The sequence below is a fragment of the Schistocerca nitens genome, chromosome 2 (genome assembly GCF_023898315.1).
Source record: "Schistocerca nitens isolate TAMUIC-IGC-003100 chromosome 2, iqSchNite1.1, whole genome shotgun sequence".
NCBI classification, from domain to species: domain Eukaryota; kingdom Metazoa; phylum Arthropoda; class Insecta; order Orthoptera; family Acrididae; genus Schistocerca; species Schistocerca nitens.
In genome coordinates, this window is record NC_064615.1 from 526027797 (window position 1) to 526051062 (window position 23266).

General features: G+C 41.6%; 1 protein-coding gene across 1 annotated transcript in view; it reads right to left on the reverse strand.

Moving 5' to 3' along the window:
* Nucleotides 1-23266, reverse strand: part of LOC126236513 (juvenile hormone esterase-like) — an 82489-nt gene that overhangs the window by 44876 nt on the left and 14347 nt on the right. The window contains exons 2-4 of the mRNA XM_049945878.1: nt 15618-15758; nt 12736-12895; nt 12440-12625 (exon numbers count right to left, since the gene is read on the reverse strand). Coding sequence (XP_049801835.1) covers nt 12440-12625; nt 12736-12895; nt 15618-15758 — 487 coding nt within the window. The remainder of the gene's footprint in view (nt 1-12439; nt 12626-12735; nt 12896-15617; nt 15759-23266) is intronic.

The window sequence follows — 23266 nt, forward strand, 5'->3', positions numbered from 1 at the left end:
ACCTCGATTAGCGGGCCGTTCAGGAGATCTGGGAGAACGAAAAATTGCTCGCAAAGTGTCGCTGAAAGCGTTGCACACCACTTCCGGCTTGGCAATTACAGTATCGTCGTTACTAAGTGATGACCTCTGAAGGATATGACCACACACACCTGCGACCTCCAGTTCAGTGCTATGGTTGCGAAAACGGCAAGTGCTAAGGTTCGTCCTCACCTCTGTCTCAAAACACCAAAAAATCTTCGCCCACTCCAGTGAAGTCACATGTGACGCAGCCAGAAGAATGGAACGGTATGTCAAACCAAACACCTTCCAAATATCTAAATTTCCAAATTTTTGTTTCATTGAGCTACTAGTTTTGGCGATATATTACGTCATCTTCAGCCCCCCCTGACTAACGTGTAGGAAGATTTCAACTTCAGTTCCAGTCAAAATAGGGGCCAGCGTTCGAAGACTGGTAGCTGTAGGTACTAGATGATGTTTGAAGTGATGTCTGTATCAAAAATCTACAGATACCCGTCTGTGAATGCTGGATCCTTTTTTGACTGGAACGGAGGTTGGAATCTTCCCACTCGTTGGTGAGGGGGCCTGACGATAGGGCAAAACATCCCCGAAACTGATAGTCCAATAATGTAACCGTTTGGAAATTTAGCCGGCTGAAAGGTGTTTGATTTGAATTCTGTTCTGAACAGCCCAGATACCGGAATCATCTCTGAAAAGATGAAGATACACAGAGGAACGGAAAGTTAAATATAAATACACCTGAGACGACTTTTAGCTCATCAAGTCAGCAACCCTCCACGTCTACATCTGGCAAACGCGAAAGTACTAAGGAGTCGAACAAAGACAAACGTTCTCCTCATTCTCCAAGTCGGGGATCCTCTACAGCAGTGGCACCACACGACACCTCTCTGTCCAGCGAATCATCAACCGATTCTTCACCGTGGAGTTGGTTGATAGGCCCAAGGAGGTCTCGCCCTCGACACAGCTTTGATTTCTTACACTCCACTCCAAAATGTTTCGGCCTTCTTTCCGAGGAAAGAACTCCAGCTCACCGTAAAAGTTATGAGTCTCATTTTAGGCCATTTGATCGAACACCCAGCTGCATGTTGTTGCTATCCGTGTTTCTCTTCCCATTTATACTTTTTCTCTTTGTAAGATCTACATACCGTCATCTGATCTCGCCAAGGCACACATGCTGCAGCCTACCGCTCGGATCCCTCAACCTTTTCTCAACTCGGCGACTTCAGTGACCTCCAGCCCGTTTGTGGCTCTCTGAGAACCTGCCCGAGAGTCTCTCTGCTGGCATATATTCTCAAACAGCTTACTCTTACTCTCATTTCTCTTAACTCTGATAAACCCACGTTTCTTTCAGATTCCACACCTATCTTCTCGCATCAGGATTTTTTTTTTTTTTTTTTTTTTTTTTTGTGAACTGTTTGCACGCCGTCTAGACTGATTCATCCTCTCAGGCATATACTCGATACTCGAGCGACAGACTATTCTACGTGAGTAATTCGTCTTTCGTCTACTAACTCATGTCGGCCTTTAGAGGCATTTCTCACCCTAAGGCCAAGAGAGTGCCCTGAACCTCTGTCTGCTTCTTCGCCATCTTTCACAAGGCCGTTGGCAGAATAGGGGGGGACTTCTTATGCCGGAAGTCGTCGGCCGATAAAGCTGATTATTAATCAACATTTAAGCAGTGGCGGTTTTCGAACCCCGGGGCCGAGGACGTATTGATTACCAACTAAAAACCGCACCCCTAGATCACGGGTGCTACTGCCTCTAATGGCAGAAGAATCAACGGCATGAGGTTACAGAAGGCAATGGAAAAACTGCATTAAAGACATATAACGTGTATCTACAGGGCATATGGCTTGTAATTGAAAAAGTGTCATGATGATCTCTCCATTGACAGATTCCGGAGAGGGGACTGTCAAGGGGGAGGTGACCATGAGAAAAAGACTGAATAATCAACGAATTGATGACGTTCTATGAGTCGGGGAGTGGAATGTAAGAAGCTAGAACATGGTAGGGAAGCTAGAAAATCTGAAAAGGGAAGTGCAAAGGCTCAATCTAAAGGTAGTAGGGGTCAATGAAATGAAATGGAAAGGAGGCAAGGATTTCTGGTCAGATGAGTATAGGGTAATATAACCAGCAGCAGAAAATTTTATAGAAGCGTAGGATTCGTTATGAAGAGGAAGTAGGGCAGAGAGTGTGTTTCGGGGAACAGTTCGGTGATACGGTTGTCCTTATCAAAATCGACAGCAAACCAACACCGACAACGATAGTTCATTATACATGCCTTGGTCGCAAGCTGAAGATGAAGAGAGAGAGAGAGTATATGAAGTTATTGAAAGAGTAATACGGTACATAAACGGAGATGAAAATGTAATACTCGTGGGGGACTGGAACGCGGTTGTAGGAGAAGGAGCAAGAGAAAAGGTTATAGGAGAATATGGGCTTGGGACAAGTAATGAGAGAGGAGAAAGACTGAGTTCTGTAATAAATTTCAGTTAACAGTGAATACTCTGTTCAAGAGTCACAAGAGGCATACTTGTAAAAGGCTGGGGAAGATTTCAGTTTGATTACATCATGGTTCAGCAGAAATTCAGAAATAAGATACTGGATTGTAAAGCTTACGCAGGAATAAGTATTGAATCAGATCAAAATTTAATGGCGGTGAAGAGTTAGTTGAAGTTTAAGAGATTAGACCGAAAGAATCAATATGCAGAGAAGTGTAATATGGAAGTACTAAGGAATAGCGAGATACGCCTGAACTTCTCTAAGGCTATAGATACAACAATAAGCAATAGCTCAGTAGACAGTACTGTTGAAGGTGGATGGACGTCTCTAAAAACAGCCGTCACAGACGCTGGAAAGAAACCATAAGTACAAGAAAATAACTGCTGAGAAACCCTGGCTAATAGAAGAAATATTTTAACAGATCGATAGAAGGAGGAAGCACAAAAATGTTTAGGAAAATTCAGGAATACAAAAATTCAAGTAGCTCAAGAATGAAATAAATAGAAAATGAGGGGAAGCTAAGATGAAATGGCTGCATAAGAAAAGTGAAGAAATCGAAAAAGTAATGATCGTTGGAAGGACTGTCTCAGCATGTAGGATAGTCAAGACAACCTTCCGTGAGATTAAAAGCAAGCGTGGTAACATTAAGACAGCCACATGGCCACAAACATTAAGAAATGAAGAGTGCATTTGGAATTTCACTGTTAAATGCAGAGGAGAGAGCGGATAGGTGGAAAGAGTACATTGAATGTCTCTATCAGGGGGAAGGTCTGTCTGTTGTGATGTAAGAAGAAACAGAAGTCGATCTAGAAGAGACGGGGTATCCAGTATTGAAGAGAGCTTTGGATAACGTAACATCAAATAAAGCAAATGGGATAGATAACCTTCCATCAGAATTTCTAAAAACATTGGGGTAAGTGGCAACAAAACGGCTATCCACGTTGGTGTGAATCTGGCCACATACTATCTCACTTTCGGTAAATTATCATCCAAAGAGTGGAAAATAAAATTAAGGATGTGTTGGATAACAATCAGTTTGGAATTTGGAAAGGTAAAGGCCCCAGAGGATCAATTCTAATGTTATGGTTGATAATGGAAACAAGAATAAAGAAAAATCGAAGCACGTTCATAGCATCTGGAAAAAGCGTTCGACAATGTAAAATTGTGCGAGATGTTCGAAATTCTATATGCGGTATTACAGTCGAATATTGAAAGCTGGACTGATATGGTAAGGAATGAAGAGGTTCTGTGCAGAATTGGAGAGGAAAGGAATATGTCGAAGACACTGAGAAGAATAAGGGACAAGATGATAGGACATCTGTTAAGACTTCAAGGAAGTCTATGTGGTACTAGAGGGAGCTGTAGAGCGCAAAACTGTAGAGGAAGACAGGTACTGGAATACGTCCAGCAAATAGGTTGCAAGTGCTATTCTGAGATGAAGAGGTTTTCACAGGACAGAAATTCTCGGTGGACCGCAACAAACCAGTCAGAGGAATTACGACTGAAAAGAAAAAAAAACACCTACAAAATGGCTATGACAGTTCGTTAATTGTATTAATACGGGTATCCTCAGAAAGAAGGAAAGTCGGCAGACAGTTGGGGTGTAAAAACACTGAATCGGCTTTCTTCATTCCCAGTACTGTTTGTACAAAGTATAGTCATAGAGAACATGCCACTTGTTCCAAATATAACAAACTGAGCTGTATTGCATCACCTGCAAAGTTTGCCCCAGATGCAACATCGGATAAGCAGGCAGGAGCTTTAGCACCAGGTTTAATGAACATCTTAGGGTTTCTAACTCAGAATATCCCTTGGGTACCCACTTTCGTGAGCAGAGGCATTCGTCGCCGATTTCACTAGTTACTTCAGGGTTTTATATCGAGAAAACAAGGGCCATCCTTTAAGCAACCCAGAGGAGGTCAAAATATGAGATCCATTAGGCGTTTTCCACACCAATCCCGGAATGGACAAACGGAGTTGAGACACGGTAGCGTTTTGGGAAACTTAGACTGCCTAATTTAGTTGACATAATACTCTGGATTTTCTTTACCTAATCCCCTTTGTTCCTCCTGGGCCATTCCATTTTCTTCTCCCTCACCTCCTACCCCACCTCCCCACCTTCTATGCTCCCTTCTTATTGTCTTAGGTTTCCCACGTCTTGGTTTCGAATATGTCTTAAAATTTTTAGAAATTTTCTTTTTATATACTCTTAGTTACTATCAAAATTCACTGAAGTATTGGATTCTTTTAACTACCAAAGCGAAGAATTTTTTTGAAACATTTCTTAATTTTTTAAAAAGTTTTAAGGTTTCTTCAGTTGACACTGCCGGCAGATCTGTTTCGTTGCCCTAATATATGCATATTATGTTCCTCTTTTACGCTCTAGGTTTAGCATAACATACTGGCCTTACTAACGAAAAATATGTCAACTGTCACTAACATATTGCTATTCTATAGAGTGGTCTTTAAAAAAGTTTTTGACCTTTTATCCAAATGTTTCTCGTTCTCATTCACCATTAGTATATCCCCAAAACACCACCAATCATTCGACATTTAATGTATTCGCAATTGCGAATAATGACAACCATCAGCTGTGGAACTGAATGACGACGGTGAAAATTTGTGCTGGACCGGGCCTCGAACAGTGATTTCTTGCTTATCGTGACCGATTGGCTTGCCATTTCTTTTTATATATAATTTTGTTCGGCATTGGTCGATTCGTTTGGTCTGGGCAAACGTCATATGACATCTGTTGAAGTCGATCGATGATTCCTTTACTCAGTTCTTTTTTTTTTTTTTTTTTTTTTTTTTTCTACAGATGACAATCGGTTCTGTGACTGAACACGCTCAGCTACCGTGCCGGCATTGGCTATACGTGCACGACCGACAGACACACCAAAACGTCCGTATGCGGACGTTTTGGTATGTCTGTCGGTCATGCTTTCCATCACGTTGCTGACACTGCTGTTGAGGAAAATTGGGTAGCAGCTGGATGGAAGATGTATATGACCTTGTAGGTAGGGCAATCAGAGCTAGATATCTATCTTGAGTATTAATAAAACGCTATATTTAGTCCTGTATCACTGAATCACCACCGGTTTCGTGGCACTAAAAGCCATATCTTCAGGTGAACATCTGCATAACAACCCTGAGTTATACACTGGTATGGTAAATTATTTCAAGATTGAGAAAAGAATTGGAGAATTTATAAAAGAACAGTTTTGCAAAGTTCGTGAGAGTTTGGCATTGTCGAATACTTTTATTCAGGAGAAGAGGCTGCCTCAGGGCTAAGTGATGAGCGTAGTCTCATTTTCCGTAGCAGTTAACCCGATCAAGGACCGACTCCCGTCTGGCACATCACGCTCCCTTTTGGCCGATGACTTTACGATCTACTGCAGCTGTTAACAGACCTGTTTACTTGAGCGACGTCTCGACCGTCTTTACTCGTGCATAATCGGAAACGGCTTCCACATTTCCACTGAAAAGTCTGTCTGTCTGAACTTCAAGTGGTGTAAGGAGTTTCTTCCACCGTCCTTACGTCTCGATCCTGTTGCTTTGTCGTTTGTCAAAACCACGAAATTCTTGGCGCTCTCGCTCAACAAGGAACTCCGTTGGTAGTCTCACATATCGTATCTGGCAGCACGCTGTAACCGATATGTAAATATCCTGTTGTAAACGGTTCTTCAAGGGGAGCAGATCGAAAAATCCTCCTTCACACATACCAATTCCATTTCCAATCAAAAATGTACAATGGGTGTCTCGTTTTCCCATCTGCACGACGATCTATTTTACCCCTTCTCAACACAGTCCACCATCGAAGCACACGTTTGGCCACTGGTACTTTCTACACTAGCTCAGTTATGGGTCTCTAAGCAGATGCTGCCAAACTAACGCTGTCATACCACGTGGTGTTCTCCTAAGCGTGCCATCGTGGTGTTCTCCGACGCTTGCCGTCTGTCCTCTATGTCCAACCATTCATTTTACGCATCCATTTTTGGGACTCAGTTGACCATCAGTACGGTGTAAGCGGAACATCTTTGTTGCCTCCCGGAGTTTGCTTTCGTATACAGCTTCGGAAACTTAACCTTACATCAGCTTCCACATTGGCAATGGGTGAGAGCCTTTCACAGTCTTGGCCTTGGGTATAGGTCTGCGTTCATCTTGGACATAGTTTGCTTCCCAAGTACTCTACTTCAGAATCAACCTATCGCTGTAAGTTTCTAGAACTTTGCACGCAACTTGGATGCCACACCTTCACCTTAAATGATGACTCTAAGACCGACTGTGCTGCCGGATGCGCCTTTCTCATTGGCAACGAAAATTTTTGACACCGGTTTCTAGATCAGTGCTCGAATTTTGCTACAGATCTCTCCGCTTACTATTAGGCCATCCAGTACATCCGAGACACAGGCTCGTCAACTGTTCCGATTCCCTCAGTGCTCTCCAGAGTCTCTGTACACTATACTCATACAACTCCTTGTGTTGTTTTGGTCTTCAGTCCAGAGACTGGTTAGATGCAGCTCTCCATACTACTCTATCCTGTGCAAGGTTCTTCATCTCCCAATATCAACCACAACCTACATCCTTCTGAATCTGTTTAGTGCATTCATCTCTTGGTCTCCCTCTACGATTTTTAACCTCCACGGTGCCCTCCAATACTAAACTGGTGATCCCTTGATGCTTCATAATATGCCCTACCAACCGATCCCTTTTTCTAGTCGAGTTGTGCCACAAATTTCTCTTCTCTCCAACTCTATTAAATACCTCCTCATTAGTAATATGATCTACCCATCTAATCTTCCGCATTCTTATGTAGCACCACATTTCGAAAGCTTCTATTCTCTTCTTGTCTAAACTATTAACCGTCCACGTTTCACTTCCATACATGGCAACACTCCATACAAATACTTTCAGCAACGAATTCCTGCCCATTAAAACTATACTCGATATTACAAATTTCTCTTCCTTAGAAACACTTTCCTTGCCATTGCCAGTCTACATGTTATATCCTCTCTACTTCGACCATCATAAATTATTCTGCTTCCCAAATAGCAAAACTCATTTACTACTTGAAGCTTCTCATTTCCTAATCTAATTCCCGCAGCTTCACCCGATTTAATTCGACTACATTCCACTATCCTCGTTTTGCTTTTGTTGGTGTTCATCTTATATCCAGCTTTCAAGACACTTTCCATTCCGTTCAGTTGCTCTTCCAAGTCCTTTGCTGTCTCTGACAGAATTACAATGTCATCGGCGAACCTCAAAGTTTTTACTTCTTCTCCATGAATTTTAATTCCTACTCCGAACTTTTCTTTTGTTTCCTTTACTGTTTACTCAATATACAGATTGAATAACATCGGGGATAGGCTACAAACCTGTCTCACTCCCTTCCCAACCACTGCTTCCCTTACATGCCCCTCGACTCTTATAACTGCCATCTTGTTTCTGTACAAATTGTAAATAGCCTTTCGCTCCCTGTATTTTACCCCTGCCACCTTCAGAATTTGAAAGAATTCCAATCAACATTGTCAAAATCTTTCTCTGAGTCTACAAATGCTAGAAACTTAGGTTTGCATTTCCTTAATCTATTTTCTAAGATACGTCGTAGGGTGAGTATGCCTCACGTGTTCCAACCTTTCTACGAAATTCAATCTTCCCTGAGGTCTGCTTCTACCAGTTTTTCCATTCGTCTGTAAATAAATTCGTGTTAGTATATTGCAGCCGTGGCCTATTAAACTGATAGTTCGGTAATTTTCACATCTTTCGGCACCTGCTTTCTTTGCGATAGGAATTATTATGTGTTTCTTGAATTCTGAGGGTATTTCGGCTGTCTCATGCATCTTGCTGACTAGATGGTAGAGTACAACGAATTCACGAATGCCTCCACTCGCTCGTTGATGATGGCGACAACGGAATGGATTACCTAGGCCTTTTAGCTGTTCTGTTCCATCAAAGAGGAACACTGTGTCCCTCCGGCTTAGACATAGATTTTATCTATATGGGAATAAACTGCGGGAAGTTAAGAACTTCCAAACAGCTTGGACGACTTCACGTCTTCCTCTCGTTCCTGTCGTAGGGAGGAGATATTTCAGCTCTGCTGCGTACTGGGCGTTGTCGTTTCGGTCACCGTCATTTTTAAGTGGAGGCCTCGCACCACTCTGTATTTACTGCAACCAGCTATCAACAGTATGACATTTTCTGACTCAATGACTATTTTACAGTCGTTTACGTTCCAACGTATGTTTGTCAGCTGAACAATCAGATATTTTAGTAGATACAGCACGAACTGTAGATCGTGGTTTACTTTTTATTCGTTGTAGTAATATGGCGAACGAAATTTAATTATTAACCCTATCAAATTTCCTCCTCAAGGGGGAAGTGATTGTTTTTATCTGTCCCTCCATTCCAGTCGATTAGGCTCTGAGTATTATCGACTTCAACTCCATCCGTTAAATGACCGTTTTAAGTTATGACACGAGCGCTTACGAACGCAGGTGTCTTGCACCCTAAACCAAGAAGAACAACAACAACGTATATTATCTCGACTGACAATATTGCCTGTTTTGGTTTTGCTCATTACAATGTGCTTAACATATTATACTGAGAAACAAACTGAAGTTACAGTGTCTAGCTCAATTTCTACAAAGCGTTGGGATTAACGACGATTATAATATATGCTAACGGCATTGCCGCAGTGATAACACCGGTTCCTGTCAAGAAACCGAAGTGAAGCACTGTCGGGCTTCGCAAACACTTGAATGGGTGACCGTCCGGTTTTCCCGAGCGTTGTTGGCAAGCAGGGTACACTCAGGCCTTGTGAAGCTAATTGAGGCGCTACTTGGCTGAAAATCAGTGACTCCGGTCGGGAGAGCGGTTTGCTGACCACATGGAGATTCATATCCGGATCCAGCGACGCCTAGGTTTATCGGCTAAGGATGACATGTCGGTCGGTCGGTACCATTAGGCTTTCCAAGGACTGTTCGGACGGAGACGAGTTATATTGGAATATATAGCACTTGCAGCCTAGTAAAATAACGTCTCAGTTCTTGTACTTTCCCCAAAGTGCCATCACTTCAACCCAAAAACCATAAATCTTGTATGCAGGCGTTAACATACTCCCAGGTCTAGAAGATAGTTCAGAAAGTAAAAAGCCAATGCGACACTGTTCACCAGTTTCTCAAAACCATTCACTGGGCACGCTACACGCAAACTGTCCGCTGGCGACAGGATCGTAACGGTCATGTTTAGCTTTCATTTCGTGTACCGCAACTTCCTACTTGCCTGCCTGAAAAACTTAATCACCATTCTTCTTCAAGGAGTAAGATTGTGAAATCAGAAAGAGGTTTAGATGTTAATATTACCCACTGCAGAGCTTCGGCGTAAGATTTCCGGAGAAAAAACTGATACTGTACTGCCGATGTATGGCATGATGTCCTTTAACGGCTATCCTACTTTGCCTAAATAACGCTTTCTTTACATAATAAATTGCTCAACAGGCAATTCCAAACTCCCATATTCCAATATAATTATTGTGGTTATCTGTGTAATTTCACATAGCAATTTATTGTACAATTTAATTCTTTGCTAGACAGCTCTTTTGGGTTTTATTCTTTTTTGGTAATTTCAGTTTAGATTTTGGTCCATGAGCTATTTTTGATGTGCGTTACGGATTGGTAAACCTAAACCTTTTAAGCACATCTTTATGATGAACGCAATTGGTTTTTGTCTTATTTTATACTCTTTTTGTATTTTGAAAAGTGTCTACAATTTTTGGCGTTTTTTCTCCATGGTGAAGTTATGCAGGTAAGCACTAAGTGGGCGCACGAGTATTACGCACTTAAAAGACACTGGCTTTCACACACTGATGACGAGACAGTCAAGACTTAAGACCATACTGATGAAATTCTTTTTGCAAGTATCTTTGCATGTTCACATAACTTCAACTGACAACCAATATTCATTCCTAGGCAATTTGTTATCCAGTTTATAGACGTATCACTTTCTCTCTGCAAGCTAATATCCATGACAATCTTTTATTTATGTTAAATGTAACATTACTGTTCACTGCCCATTAGTAAACTTCCTTCAGAGGTTCATCAGCAAGTAGTTTCCTTATTTTTCGATGACTATATTATTGCTGTCATCACCAATGTGATTTCTTCACCATGACGGACTACTGGGAAGGTTATTGGTGTTGAGGTAAGCTCAATTAATGATTACAAACCTTCCGCCGATGACAGATATTCTCCCAGTAACATTAAGTGGGAAATAATCACTCCTGCTGGGAGACCGTATAAACAAGACAAGCGCTGTTTGCTGGAGAAATGGGTAACAACTCAAGAAGACAGCGTTTGAATTAAGAGTCAGCAGCTCATTATTTGTTGGGTGAAAAACAGTTTACGAGGTACTTGGAGCTCTTGAGATCTGAGCGTTGATCGGACTATACTCCTTGATGTGGGGAGGTCGCCGTGGGCCGTCTTTGATGTGGGTCATAACTGGAGCTTTTACATGTTCTGAAGTCATATGTTAGTGGTATACTGTAAGTGAGAAAGATCATTTTATTTCGTTACGGAATGTTTCCATGTAGCTTTGAGCTGATTTTAATGTTTAATTGCCCGCATCTCGTGGTCGTGCGGTAGCGTTCTCGCTTCCCACGCCCGGGTTCCCGGGTTCGATTCCCGGCGGGGTCAGGGATTTTCTCTGCCTCGTGATGGCTGGGTGTTGTGTGCTGTCCTTAGGTTAGTTAGGTTTAAGTAGTTCTAAGTCCTAGGGGACTTATGACCACAGCAGTTGAGTCCCATAGTGCTCAGAGCCATTTGAACCATTTTTTAATGTTTAATTTTTGCTGCCGAGTGTTGTGGCTTAGGAACGAATGAAGAAATATTAGTGTGTGACGTGCCATCGACAACAACATCAGAGAAGGAACACAAGAAAGGAATTCCGCTGTGAACTTTCAAAGAAATCATCCCGACATTTGCCTTAAACGACTTAGCGAAGTGATGGAAACCCTAAATATGATGGTGATCTGTTGGTGATCTAAACGGTTGTCCTCCAAAATATGCGTCCAATATGCTAACTCTGTGCCACACCGTTCGGTGTTGCAGCTAGGAGAGTGCGAATGTGATGGGTCCGCAGTACCTGTATTAAATACTGGAGCTATTAACTGGAGCTGGTTTTGTCTGAAGAGACGCAACTGGTAAAAGCGAATAAACTTTCTTTCTGTGGAAACTTGACGTGTTCTGATTTTCTTGTGACGTGTAGCTCTGTTATAGTGTTTTGTCTTGGTGGAGATGTCTCTGGAAGTTAGGTACCACTTCGATGTAGTACCTTGACCTTCAGCGATGCACGTTTTCATATCCAGTGGTCAGACCCAGTTTCTCTTAAGGGAATTAGAGTGCTGCTGCGGCTACATCATTAATTGTAGGAGCGTTAAGCCTACTCCACTTATCTCTTGGCTCAAAGACAGATGAGATCTTTGTAAGACAATTTTATAGGTGTAGGGTGGGCGAGAATTGAGCTATATCTGTCGATAAATGATTTTTTTAACTAATCAGTCGTGTAAAATGTCTTACAGTTTATCTCACAGGCAATAAATCGCTGGGAGAGTGCTGAAATTGACGCCTATGCACCACAAAAAGGATATTTAGTGCGTAACAGTCCGCGAACAATGTAGTCTTCGGAGACGAAATGACAAACGAAGGGGAAGGAAATCGGAGCACCATGTCAAAGGAACCATCGGATTCGAACCACCGTCCAGCGGAGAAGCAGTCCAGTGTCTTACCACTGCACTACCTCGTAACTAAGCACCTGAGATTTCTCGCCACTTCACATCACGACGAAGTACGTATTAATCAAATTTACAAGATCCCAAAAAGTCAAGAAATGACTGTTAGGAAAGCAGAAAACTATAGCGACAAACCTTTAGCTGCAGGAGAGATTTGTAGCAAATGGCAGGACATCGCGCCAGCGCTTTCGCCAAATATTGTGACGTTCTGTGGGTCTCCACCAAAGTTGGCGATGTTACTCTTGACCCATTTTAGGGCCATCACTTGATCTTTGAGACCAGCGTTCCCGGGAATTACCTCATCTCCAGTTGATAAGAAACCTGCAAGACAAACAGGTGATAAAATCATGTTATGAACACAGAGTCGATGACTAGAACAACAGTCGTACTAAACGCCATAGCGTATACGTAGCTGACCGCAGGAGCCTCACCTAGTACACCCACACGGTAATTGAGAGTCACCAGCACAATATCGTGTTCCAGTAAGTGTTCAGGTCCGTAAAGATCCGTGTTTCCAGAGCCCATCATAAATGCACCTCCATGAATCCACACCATGACTGGAATCAGTTTGGCACTGGCTCCTGTCGGAAGCTTAAAGACAGAAAATACGAAATTTTTCAAATGAAGCAAATGTGACACATCTAAGAAGCAGAACACGATTGTGTCATTGTGTATTTATAATTCTCCGTTCTAAAAACGAGAGGATATCAAAGTAGTTATTGGAAATAATTCAAAAACGCAATGGGGTTGCTTAGAAATAGTCGACTACATTTATTGTTACGACACTTTTCAGGTTTCATCCATCATCTAATGACCTATTACAAGCAAAGGTATAAGAGGTTACGCTGTAAATTTCACTGAAACGCTAATTTATTACGAAAGTCAGACTAAATGAACAATATTCAAGAACAATATGTTTCTTGGCGCAGAGATACGTACCATTTTAGATACAAATGTATGAGACTTTGATGTAACACATATTATTATAATGATCAATAAATGATAGCAACCTTAGTTGCAAAGTTTCCATCTTAACTGCTGAACTACCATACGAGAAATGGCTAGCGTTACCGTGTGTGCTGGGAGGAGGCTAGATTTCGCTAGGTGGGGCAAGCGTTTCGATGCAGGTTTAAAGGCGCCGGCCGGAGTAGCCGAGCGGTTCTAGGCGCTACAGTTTGGAACCGCGCAACCTCTACGGCCGCAGGTTCGAATCCTGCCTCGGGCGTGGATGTGTGTGATGTCCTTAGGTTAGTTAGGTTTAAGTAGTTCTAAGTTCTAGGGGACTGATGACCTCAGAAGTTAAGTCCCATTGTGCTCAGAGCCAGGTTTAAAGGGCGTCACACAGAGTCGTGGCCTATGAAAGTATTACCTTTAAATTTTTAGGTCACAGTTGCTGAAAGTGCGTATCAGAGTATAAAACACTTACAAAATTACTTGGCCACCCACCGGCAAAAATCCAAATATACTTATAAATATTCAAGTGACACGTTACCATAAAATCAGAGTACGAAAATCTTTATTTGCGTTTTTGTTTGGACATATATAAAATAATTATCAAGATAGGACTAAATTAAATCTGTTACGGCGTAAATTGGGTCTGTAACTTAGCATAGAAACACATTTTCATTTTCATCACAAAATAAAAATTCTTTGGTCGTTGCTCGTCCAACCCAGTTCAAACTTGTGAAGTTTTAACTTAGTCTAATGGTGTACTCATTTCCACTTGGTCGGATGAGCAACGACCAAAGAACTGATGCTACCTATTATTGTACATATTAATAATATGTGTTACATCAAAGCCTCCTATATTTGTATCTAAAATAATACGTCTTTCTGTACCAGAGAAGACTTTGTTCTTGAGTACTGTTCATTTACAACTAAGTTTTATAAGAAATTTAGGTTTCTGTAAAATTTCAAAGATGACATAAGATGATGGGCTTAAGACGGAAAGAGTCATGGCAATTAAAGAAAACAAGTTTTTTAATCAGTCACACAACCATTTTTAAATTCTTTCTGCATCTACATCCATATGATTACTTCGCAAATTACGGTTAAATTTCTCGTAGAGGGTTCATCGTACCACCTTTAAGCTGTTTCTCTAGCGTTCCACTTTAGAAAAGCGCACTGGAAAAACTAACACCCATACATTTCCGTCCGAGTTCTGATTTCTCTTACTTTATGATGTTGATCGTTTCTCCCTGTGTAAGTGGGTCACAATAAAATATTTTCACACTGCGAGGAGAAATCTGGTAACTGAAGTTTCAGGATAAGGTCTTGCCGCAGCAAAAACCACCTTTGTTTTAATGACTGTCCCTCTGCTCCCTCCCCCCCCCCCCCCCCCATCACCCAAATCCATGTATCATCTCCGTGGCACAGTCTTCATTATTTCGCTACTATACAAAACGATCGGCCCTCTCTGAAATTTTTCGTTGTCCCTCGGTCAATCCTATCCGATGCGGATCCCACACTTCACAGCTGTACTCCAGAAGAGGGTGAACAAGCAGTTCTTTAATAGATCTGTCACAGTTCGATATTGTAAGTGTTCTCCACAGTAGAGAGTCAGTAGGTGTCTATTCTGAGACGTGCAGCACCGTCTATGACTCTGTGCACAGCGATTGTGGTTATGGGAGTACGCTGCAAACACTACCCCGCTCGATGGGTGCCCTGACGTTATTGCTCCCTTTGTCCGATCGTAATGACATCTGTCGACAATTTATATGATTATACCACGAATTAGACACTGGATGTGAAAACAGCAGTTCGTTGCTGTAAGTTTTTGACACATACGAAAATAAGGCCAGTGCTCAAAATTCGTATGAGGTAAGACATGTAGATACTTCTTCGACACGTGCCTAGCGCTCTGTGCTAATATGATTCCATTTGAACAACCTTGAACTCACTGCGCAAAGTACTGCAAGTAAAACAACAGCTTCCAACGTGTTCAAATACAGTAGTATGCTGTTCTAGAGATTTGAAATATGGCCTACAACAACTGTGCAGCTCCTTTACAAAATAGTACGCTGTATCACGACGACAACACTGTATTATTGAACAGCGGATTTTGTGGCGTAAGCTTTTCAGAACTACTTTCCTGGTGGAAAGTTACTGCCTTCCCCTATGCAAATAAAGAAAGGAATTACTGATCGTCTAGTATACCTCAGTATATCAAACTTCGTTAAATCTGTCAAAATGAAATGATAGCCGATACTGAGTGATATGTCGTATGATACATAAACTGGTTTATCCTGTGAGTTATGATTGCAGAGAAGAGCATGAGAAACTTCAATGAATAACAAAAATTATGGAAACTTACCTTAGGTGTGTACACGTTTAGGTACAGGCAGTCCTCGTCTCCTTTATACTGATTACCGAAAAATATGTCCATTTGAGGTGCTACATTAGGTTCAATTGTGGCGTTTCGTATACCACTCCATTTTTCTGGTGGTTCTGGAGACTGAAACATAAAAACACATACAGTTTTAGGACCATGAGTCCGTAACCTGTAGTCACGCAATTGTTAATTTTCCTATCTACGTCCTTGTCGTAACTGTTGGTGGTGCGATTCAGTTCAAATAACAACAAATTACTTTTGAGTATGAAAATGTATGAGAACTTCCTTGTTTCAGAAACAATCCTTGTTACAGGGCCGAACCAGTAATCAACACCATCGACTTGCTCGTGGGAGAAAAGGTAACCATAACTAAAGATGATTTCCATTTTCTAATTAGTGAATAGTGACGCGCTGTAAATTGTGACTACTGTCGATTCTTCAAGAATTTTCTGATTAATAACGAAATTTAATCAATATTTATATTGTATCTTATGAATCTCAGGCGTGAAGCAACAATACAGGGTGGTCCATTGATCGTGACCGGGCCAAATATCTCACGAAATAAGCGTCAAACGAAAAAACTACAAAGTACGAAACATGTCTAGCTTGAAGGGGGAAATCAGAAGGCGCTATGGTAGGCCCATTAGATGGCGCTGCCATAGGTCAAACGGATATCAACTGCGTTTTTTTTAAATAGGAACCCCCATTTTTATTACATATTCGTGTAGTACATAAAGAAATGTGTATGTTTTAGTCGGACCACTTTTTTCGCTTTGTGATAGATGGCGCCGTAATAGTCACAAACATATGGCCCACAATTTTCGACGAACCGTTGGTAACAGGTAGGTTTTTTAAATTAAAATACAGAATGTAGGTACGTTTGAACATTTTATTTCGGTTGTTCCAATGTGATACATGTACCTTTGTGAACTTATCATTTCTGAGAACGCATGCTGTTACAGCGTTATTACCTGTAAATACCACATTAATGCAATAAATGCTCAAAATGATGTCCGTCAACCTCATTGCATTTGGCAAAACATGTAACGACAATTCTCTCAACAGCGAGTAGTTGACCTTCTGTAATTTCGCACATGCATTGACAATGCGCTGACGCATGTTGTCAGGCGTTGTCGGAGGATCACAATAGAAAATATCCCTCAACTTCCCCCACGGAAAGAAATTCGGGGACGTCAGATCCGGTGAACGTGCAGGCCATGGTATGGTGCTTCGACGACCAATCCACCTGTCATGAAATATGCTATTCATTACCGTTTCAGCCGCACGTGCCGGACATCCATCATGTTGGAAGTACATCGCCATTCCGTCATGCAGTGAAACATCTTGTAGTAACATCGGTAGAACATTATGTAGGAAATCAGCATACATTGCACCATTTAGATCGCTATCGATAAAATGGGGCCCAATTATCCTTCTTCCCACAATGCCGCACCACACATTAACCCGCCAAGGTCGCTGATGTTCCACTTGTCGCAGCCATCGTGTATTTTCCGTTGCCCAATTATGCCGATTTACGTTACCGCTGTTGGTGAATGACGCTTAACCTGTCTTCGTCCCGTAATTTCTGTGCCCAGTGGCAGAACTGTACACGACTTTCAAAATCGTCGCCATGCAATTCCTGGTGCATAGAAATATGGTAACGGTGCAATTCATGTTGATGTAGCATTCTCAACAACGACCTTTTTGAGATTCCCGTTTCTCGCGCAATTTGTCTGCTACTGATGTGCTGATTAGCCGCGACAGTAGCTAAAACACCTACTTGGGCGTCATTATTTGTTGCAGGTCGTGGTTGACATTTCACATGTGGCTGAATACTTCCGCCGGCCGGATTGACCTAGCGATTCTAGGCGCTTCAGTTTGGAATCGTCTGACCGCTACGGTCGCAGGTTCGAATCCTGCCTCGGGCATGGATGTGTGTGGTGTCCATAGGTTAGTTAGGTTTAAGTAGTTCTAAGTTCTATGGGTCTGATGACCTCAGATGTTAAGTCCCATGGTGCTCAGAGGCATTTGAACCATTTTTTTGAACACGTCCTGTTTCCTTAAATAACGTAACTATCCAGCGAACGGTCTGGATACTTGGATAATGTCGTCCAGGATACGGAGCAGCATAAATAGCACACGCCCAGTGGGCATTTTGATCACAATAACCATAGATCAACACGATATCGACCTTTTCCGCAGTTGGTAAACGGTCCATTTTAAAAAGGGTGATGTATCACGAAGCAAATACCGTATCGCACTGGCGGATTGTTACGTGATACCATGTACTTATACGTTTGTGACTATTACAGTGCCATCGAACACAAAATGAAAAAAGGTGTCCAACTAAGACATATACATTTCTTTATGTCCTTCACGAATATGTAATGAAAATTGCGGTTCCTATTTTTAAAAAACGCAGTTGATATCCGTTTGACCTATAGCAGCGACACCTAGCTGGCAAACCATAGCGCCATCTGGTTTCCCCTTCAAGCTAGACGAGATTCGTTCTTTGTAGTTTTTTCGTTTGATACTTATTTCGTGAGATACTTGGCCCCGTCACTATCAATGGTCCGCCCTGTATGCTTTTCATTAAATTAGGCGTATTTTGAAATTTTAATGGAGAGAGACAAGTGTAATTTGTGTCTATAGTGTTTAAGAGTAAATTATTTCTGTATTCTATATTTGTTGAATTTTAGAACTTTCACTAGTCATTTCAGTGCGTGAAAGATTATTTTTGAAACTCTTGCAAAAACCGAGGCCGAAAGCAAGGGGAAACTACAGCCGTAACTTTTCCTGAGGGCATGCAGCTTTACTGTATGGTTAAATTATGAAGGCGTCCTCTTGGGTAAAATATTCCGAGGGTAAAATTGTCCCCCATTCGGATCTCCGGGTGGGGACTACTCAAGAGGACGTCGTTATCAGGAGAAAGAAAACTGGCGTTCTACGGATTGGAGCGTGAAATGTCAGATCCATTAATCTGGAAGGTAGGTTAGAAAATTTAAAAAGGGATATGGATAGGTTAAAGTTAGACTTTTGGTCAGGTGAATTCAGGGTTATGAATACAAAATCAAATAGGGGTAATGCTGGAGTAGGTTTAATGATGAATAAAAAAAAAATAGGACTGCGGGTAAGCTACTACAAACAGCATAGTGAACGCATTATTGTGGCCAAGATAGACACGAAGCCCACGCCTACTACAGCAGTACAAGTTTATATGCCAACTAGCTCTGCAGATGACGAAGAAATTGATGAAATGTATGATGAGATAAAAGAAATTATTCAGATAGTGAAAGGAGACGAAAATTTAATAGTCATGGGAATTTGGTAGTAGGAAAAGGAAGAGAAGGAAACGTAATAGGTGAACATGGAATGGGCGTAAGAAATGAAAGAGGAAACCGCCTGGTAGAATTTTGCACAGAGCATAACTTAATCATAGCTAACAGTTGGTTCAAGAATCATGAAAGAAGGCGCCGGCCGAGTGGTCGAGCGGTTCTAGGCGCTTCAGTCTGGAACCGCGCGACCGCTACGGTCGCAGGTTCGAATCCTGCCTCGGGCATGGATGTGTGTGACGTCCTTAGGTTAGTTAGGTTTAAGTAATTCTAAGTTCTAGGGGACTGATGACCACAGCAGTTAAGTCCCATAGTGCTCAGAGCCATTTGAACCATTTTTTTTCATGAAAGAAGATTGTATACGGAGGAGAGGTCTGGAGATACTGGAAGTTTCAGATAGATTATGTAATGGTAGGACAGAGATTTAGAAACAAGGAATTAAACTGTAAGGCATTTACAGGGGTAGATGGGGACCCTGACCACAATTTGTTGGTTATAAACTGTAGCTTAAAACTGAAGAAACTGCAACAAGGTGGGAATTTAAGGAGATGGGACCTGTATAAACTGACAGAACCAGAGGTTGTAGAGAGTTTGAGGAAGAGCATTAGGAAACGATTGACAGGAATGGTGGAAAGAAATACAGTAGAAGAGGAATGGGTAGCTTTGAGGGATGAAATAGTGAAGGCAGCAGAGAATCAAGTAGGTAAAAAGACGAGAGGTAGTAGAAATCCATGGGTAACAGAAGATATATTGAATTTAATTGATGAAAGGAGAAAATATAAAAAATGCAGTAAATGAAGCAGGCAAAAAGGAATACAAACATCTCAAAAATGAGATCGACTCGAAGTGCAAAATGGCTAAGCAGGGATGGCTAGAAGACAAATGTAACGATGTAATGGCATATCTCACTAGGGGTAAGATAGATACCGCCTACAGGAAAATTAAAGAGACCTTTGGAGAAAAGAGAACCATTTGTATGAATACCAAGAGCTCAGATGGAAACCCAGTTCTAAGCAAAGAAGGGAAAGCAGAAAGGGGGAAGGACCATATAGAGGGTCTATACAAGGGCGATGTACTTGAGGACAATATTATGGAAATGGAACAGGATGTAGATGAAGATGAAATGCGAGATATGATACTGCGTGAAGAGTTTGACAAAGCACTGAAAAACGTAATTCGAAGCAAGGCCCCGGGAGTAGACAACATTCCATTAGAACTACTGACAGCCTTCGGAGAGCCAGCCCTGACAAAACTCTACCGTCTGGTGAGCAAGATGTATGCGACAGGCGAAATACATCAGACTTCAAGAAGAATATAATAATTCCAATCCCAAAGAAATCAGGTGTTGACAGATGTGAAAATCACCGAACTACAGTTTAATAAGTCACAGCTGCAAAATACTAACACGAATTCTTTACAGACGAATGGAAAAACTAGTAGAAGCCAACCTCGGGGAAGATCAGTTTGGATTCCGTAGAAATATTGGAACACGTGAGGCAATACTAACCTTACGAGTTATATTAGAAGATAAATTAATGAAAGATAAATCTACGTTTCTATCATTTGTAGGCTTTGAGAAAGATATTGACAATGTTGACTGGGATACTCTCTTTCAAATTCTGAAGGTGGTAGGGGTAAAATACAGGGAGCGAAAGGCTATTTACAATTTGTACAGAAAACAGATCGCAGTTATAAGAGTTGAGGGGCATGAAAGGGAAGCAGTGGTTGAGAAGGGAGTGAGACACGTTTGTAGCCTATCCCCGATGTTATTCAATCTGTATAATGAGCAAGCAGTAAAGGAAACAAAAGAAAAATTTGGAGTAGGAATTAAAATCCATGGAGAAAAAATAAAATGTTTCAGAATCTCCGATGACATTGTAATTCTGTCAGAAACAGCAAAGGACCTGGAAGAGCAGTTGAACGAAATGGACAATGTCTTGAAAGGAGGATATAAAAAGAACATCAATAAAAGCAAAACAAGGATGATGGAATGTAGTTGTATTAAATCAGGTGATGCTGAGGGAATTAAATTATGAAATGAGACACTTAAAGCCAGCCGGGGTGGCCGAGCGGCTCTAGGCGCTACAGTCTGGAACCGCGCGATCGCTACAGTCGCAGGTTCGAATCCTGCCTCGGGCATGGATGTGTGTGATGTCCTTAGGTTAGTTAGGTTTAAGTAGTTCTAAGTTCTAGGGGACTGATGACCACAGCAGTTAAGTCCCCTAGTGCTCAGAGCCATTTGAACCATTGGACCCTTAAAGTGGTAAATGAGTTTTGCTATTTGGGGAGGAAAATAACTGATGATGATAGCAGTAGATAGGATATAAAATGTAGACTGGCAATGGGAAGGAAAGCGTTTCTGAAGAAGAGAAATTTGTTAACATCGAGTGTAGATTTAAGTGTCAGGAAGTCTTTTCTCAAAGTACTTGTATGAGTGTAGCCATGTATGGAAGTGAAACATTGACGGTAAATAGTTTGGACAAGAAGAGAATAGAAGCTTTCGAAATGTGGTGATACAGAAGAATGCTAAAGATTAGATGGGTAGATCACATAACTAATGAGGAGGTATTGAACAGAAATGGGGAGAAGAGAAATTTGTGACACAACTTGACTAGAAGAAGGGATCGGTTTGTAGGACACGTTCTGAGGCATCAAGGGATCACCAATTTAGTATTCGAGGGCAGTATGGATGGTAAAAATCGTAGAAGGAGACCAAGAGATGGATACACTAAGCAGATTCAGAAGGATGTAGTTTGCAGTAGGTACTGGGCGATGAAGAAGCTTGCACAGGATAGAGTAGCATGGAGAGCTGCATCAATCCAGTCTCTGGACTAAAGCCCACAACAACAACAACAACAAAAACCAAACTAATGTCCTAAGAACCTCAGCACAAGAAAGATATGCAAGAATTTAGAAGAGTGGAAAAAACCGAATAAGAGCGTCTCTTCCATGCCATTCAATTTGTAAACCCAACAGGGAAAACCATAGAGAAATCTGCTGAGTCGTTGAGTTTAGGAAGACGAAATAAAGATTATTTGCCGATGGCAGGTTAACTCTCTAAAATGAGGCAAAGTGCTTGGTATATTAGTTGATTTAAGTCGATATTATCTTGAGTACAGGCTGTACTATGAACATAAATAGAAGATAATGAGGGATAATGGTATACAACTGAATTACGTCCGGTGATGCTACTGAAATTAGATTAGAAAATGAGTAGCTGAATGTAGTAGAAGAGTTTACTACATTGACGGAAAAAATGACAACACAAAAAATAATTAATGTAGTGTAATGAAATTTCGGGAATGTGTTTTTCTAGGTAACATATTTAAGTGAATAACATTTCACCGCGTGACTTCTACGGTCGCAGGTTCAAATGCTGCCTCGGGCATGGATGTGTGTGATGTCGTTAGGTTAGTTAGGTTTAAGTAGTTTTAAGTTCTAGGGGACTGATGACCTCAGATGTTCCATAGTGCTCAGAGCCATTTGAACCATAACATTTCACAATCACAGATTAACGTATTACCCGAGATAAGCCAACACAAATGTGAAATGCTGGTTCATTAATAATGGCCTGAATGTTGGATGCAAACATGCAAATATGCATGGATTTTGTTGTAAATGTGCCAGTTATCAGATTTTTGGATGGAGTTGCACTTGGTCGGTCAGTACAGGGACGGTTAATGCTGTTTGTGGATGACTCTGGAGTTGACCTCCGATGATGTTCGATATGTGCTCAATGGAAGCAGATATGGTAATTGAACAGACCAAGGCAACATGTCGACACACTGTACAGCATTTTGGATTGCAACAGCGATATGTGGGCGAGCTTCATCCTTTTGGAAAACAGCCCCTGGAATGCTGTGTATGAGTGGCAACACAGCAGGTGGAATCACGACATCATCGTACAAATTTGCTGTCGTAGTGCGTGGGATAAACACGAATGTTGGAACCTGCGACCCAGACCATAATTCCAAGTATAGGTCCTGTGTTTCAAGTAAGGAGAGACGTTGGTTGTAGGCCCTTAACTGGCCTCCTCCTACCAGTTCACATCAGAAAACACGCCAAACCTCCGCCCTGCACTCTAATGAGCTCTGGTTTACACCACTGAAGTCGCAAATTATGGTGGTTTGGGGACAGTGGAATGCACACTGCAGGACGTCTGGCTCGGAGCTGTCCTTGAAGTAACAAATTTGTAGGAGTTAGTTGTGGCACTGTGGTGCCAACTGCTGCTCGTATTGCCCCTGCAGATGCAGTACGAAGAGCCAGAGCCATACGCCGAACAGTATTGTCTTCCCTCAC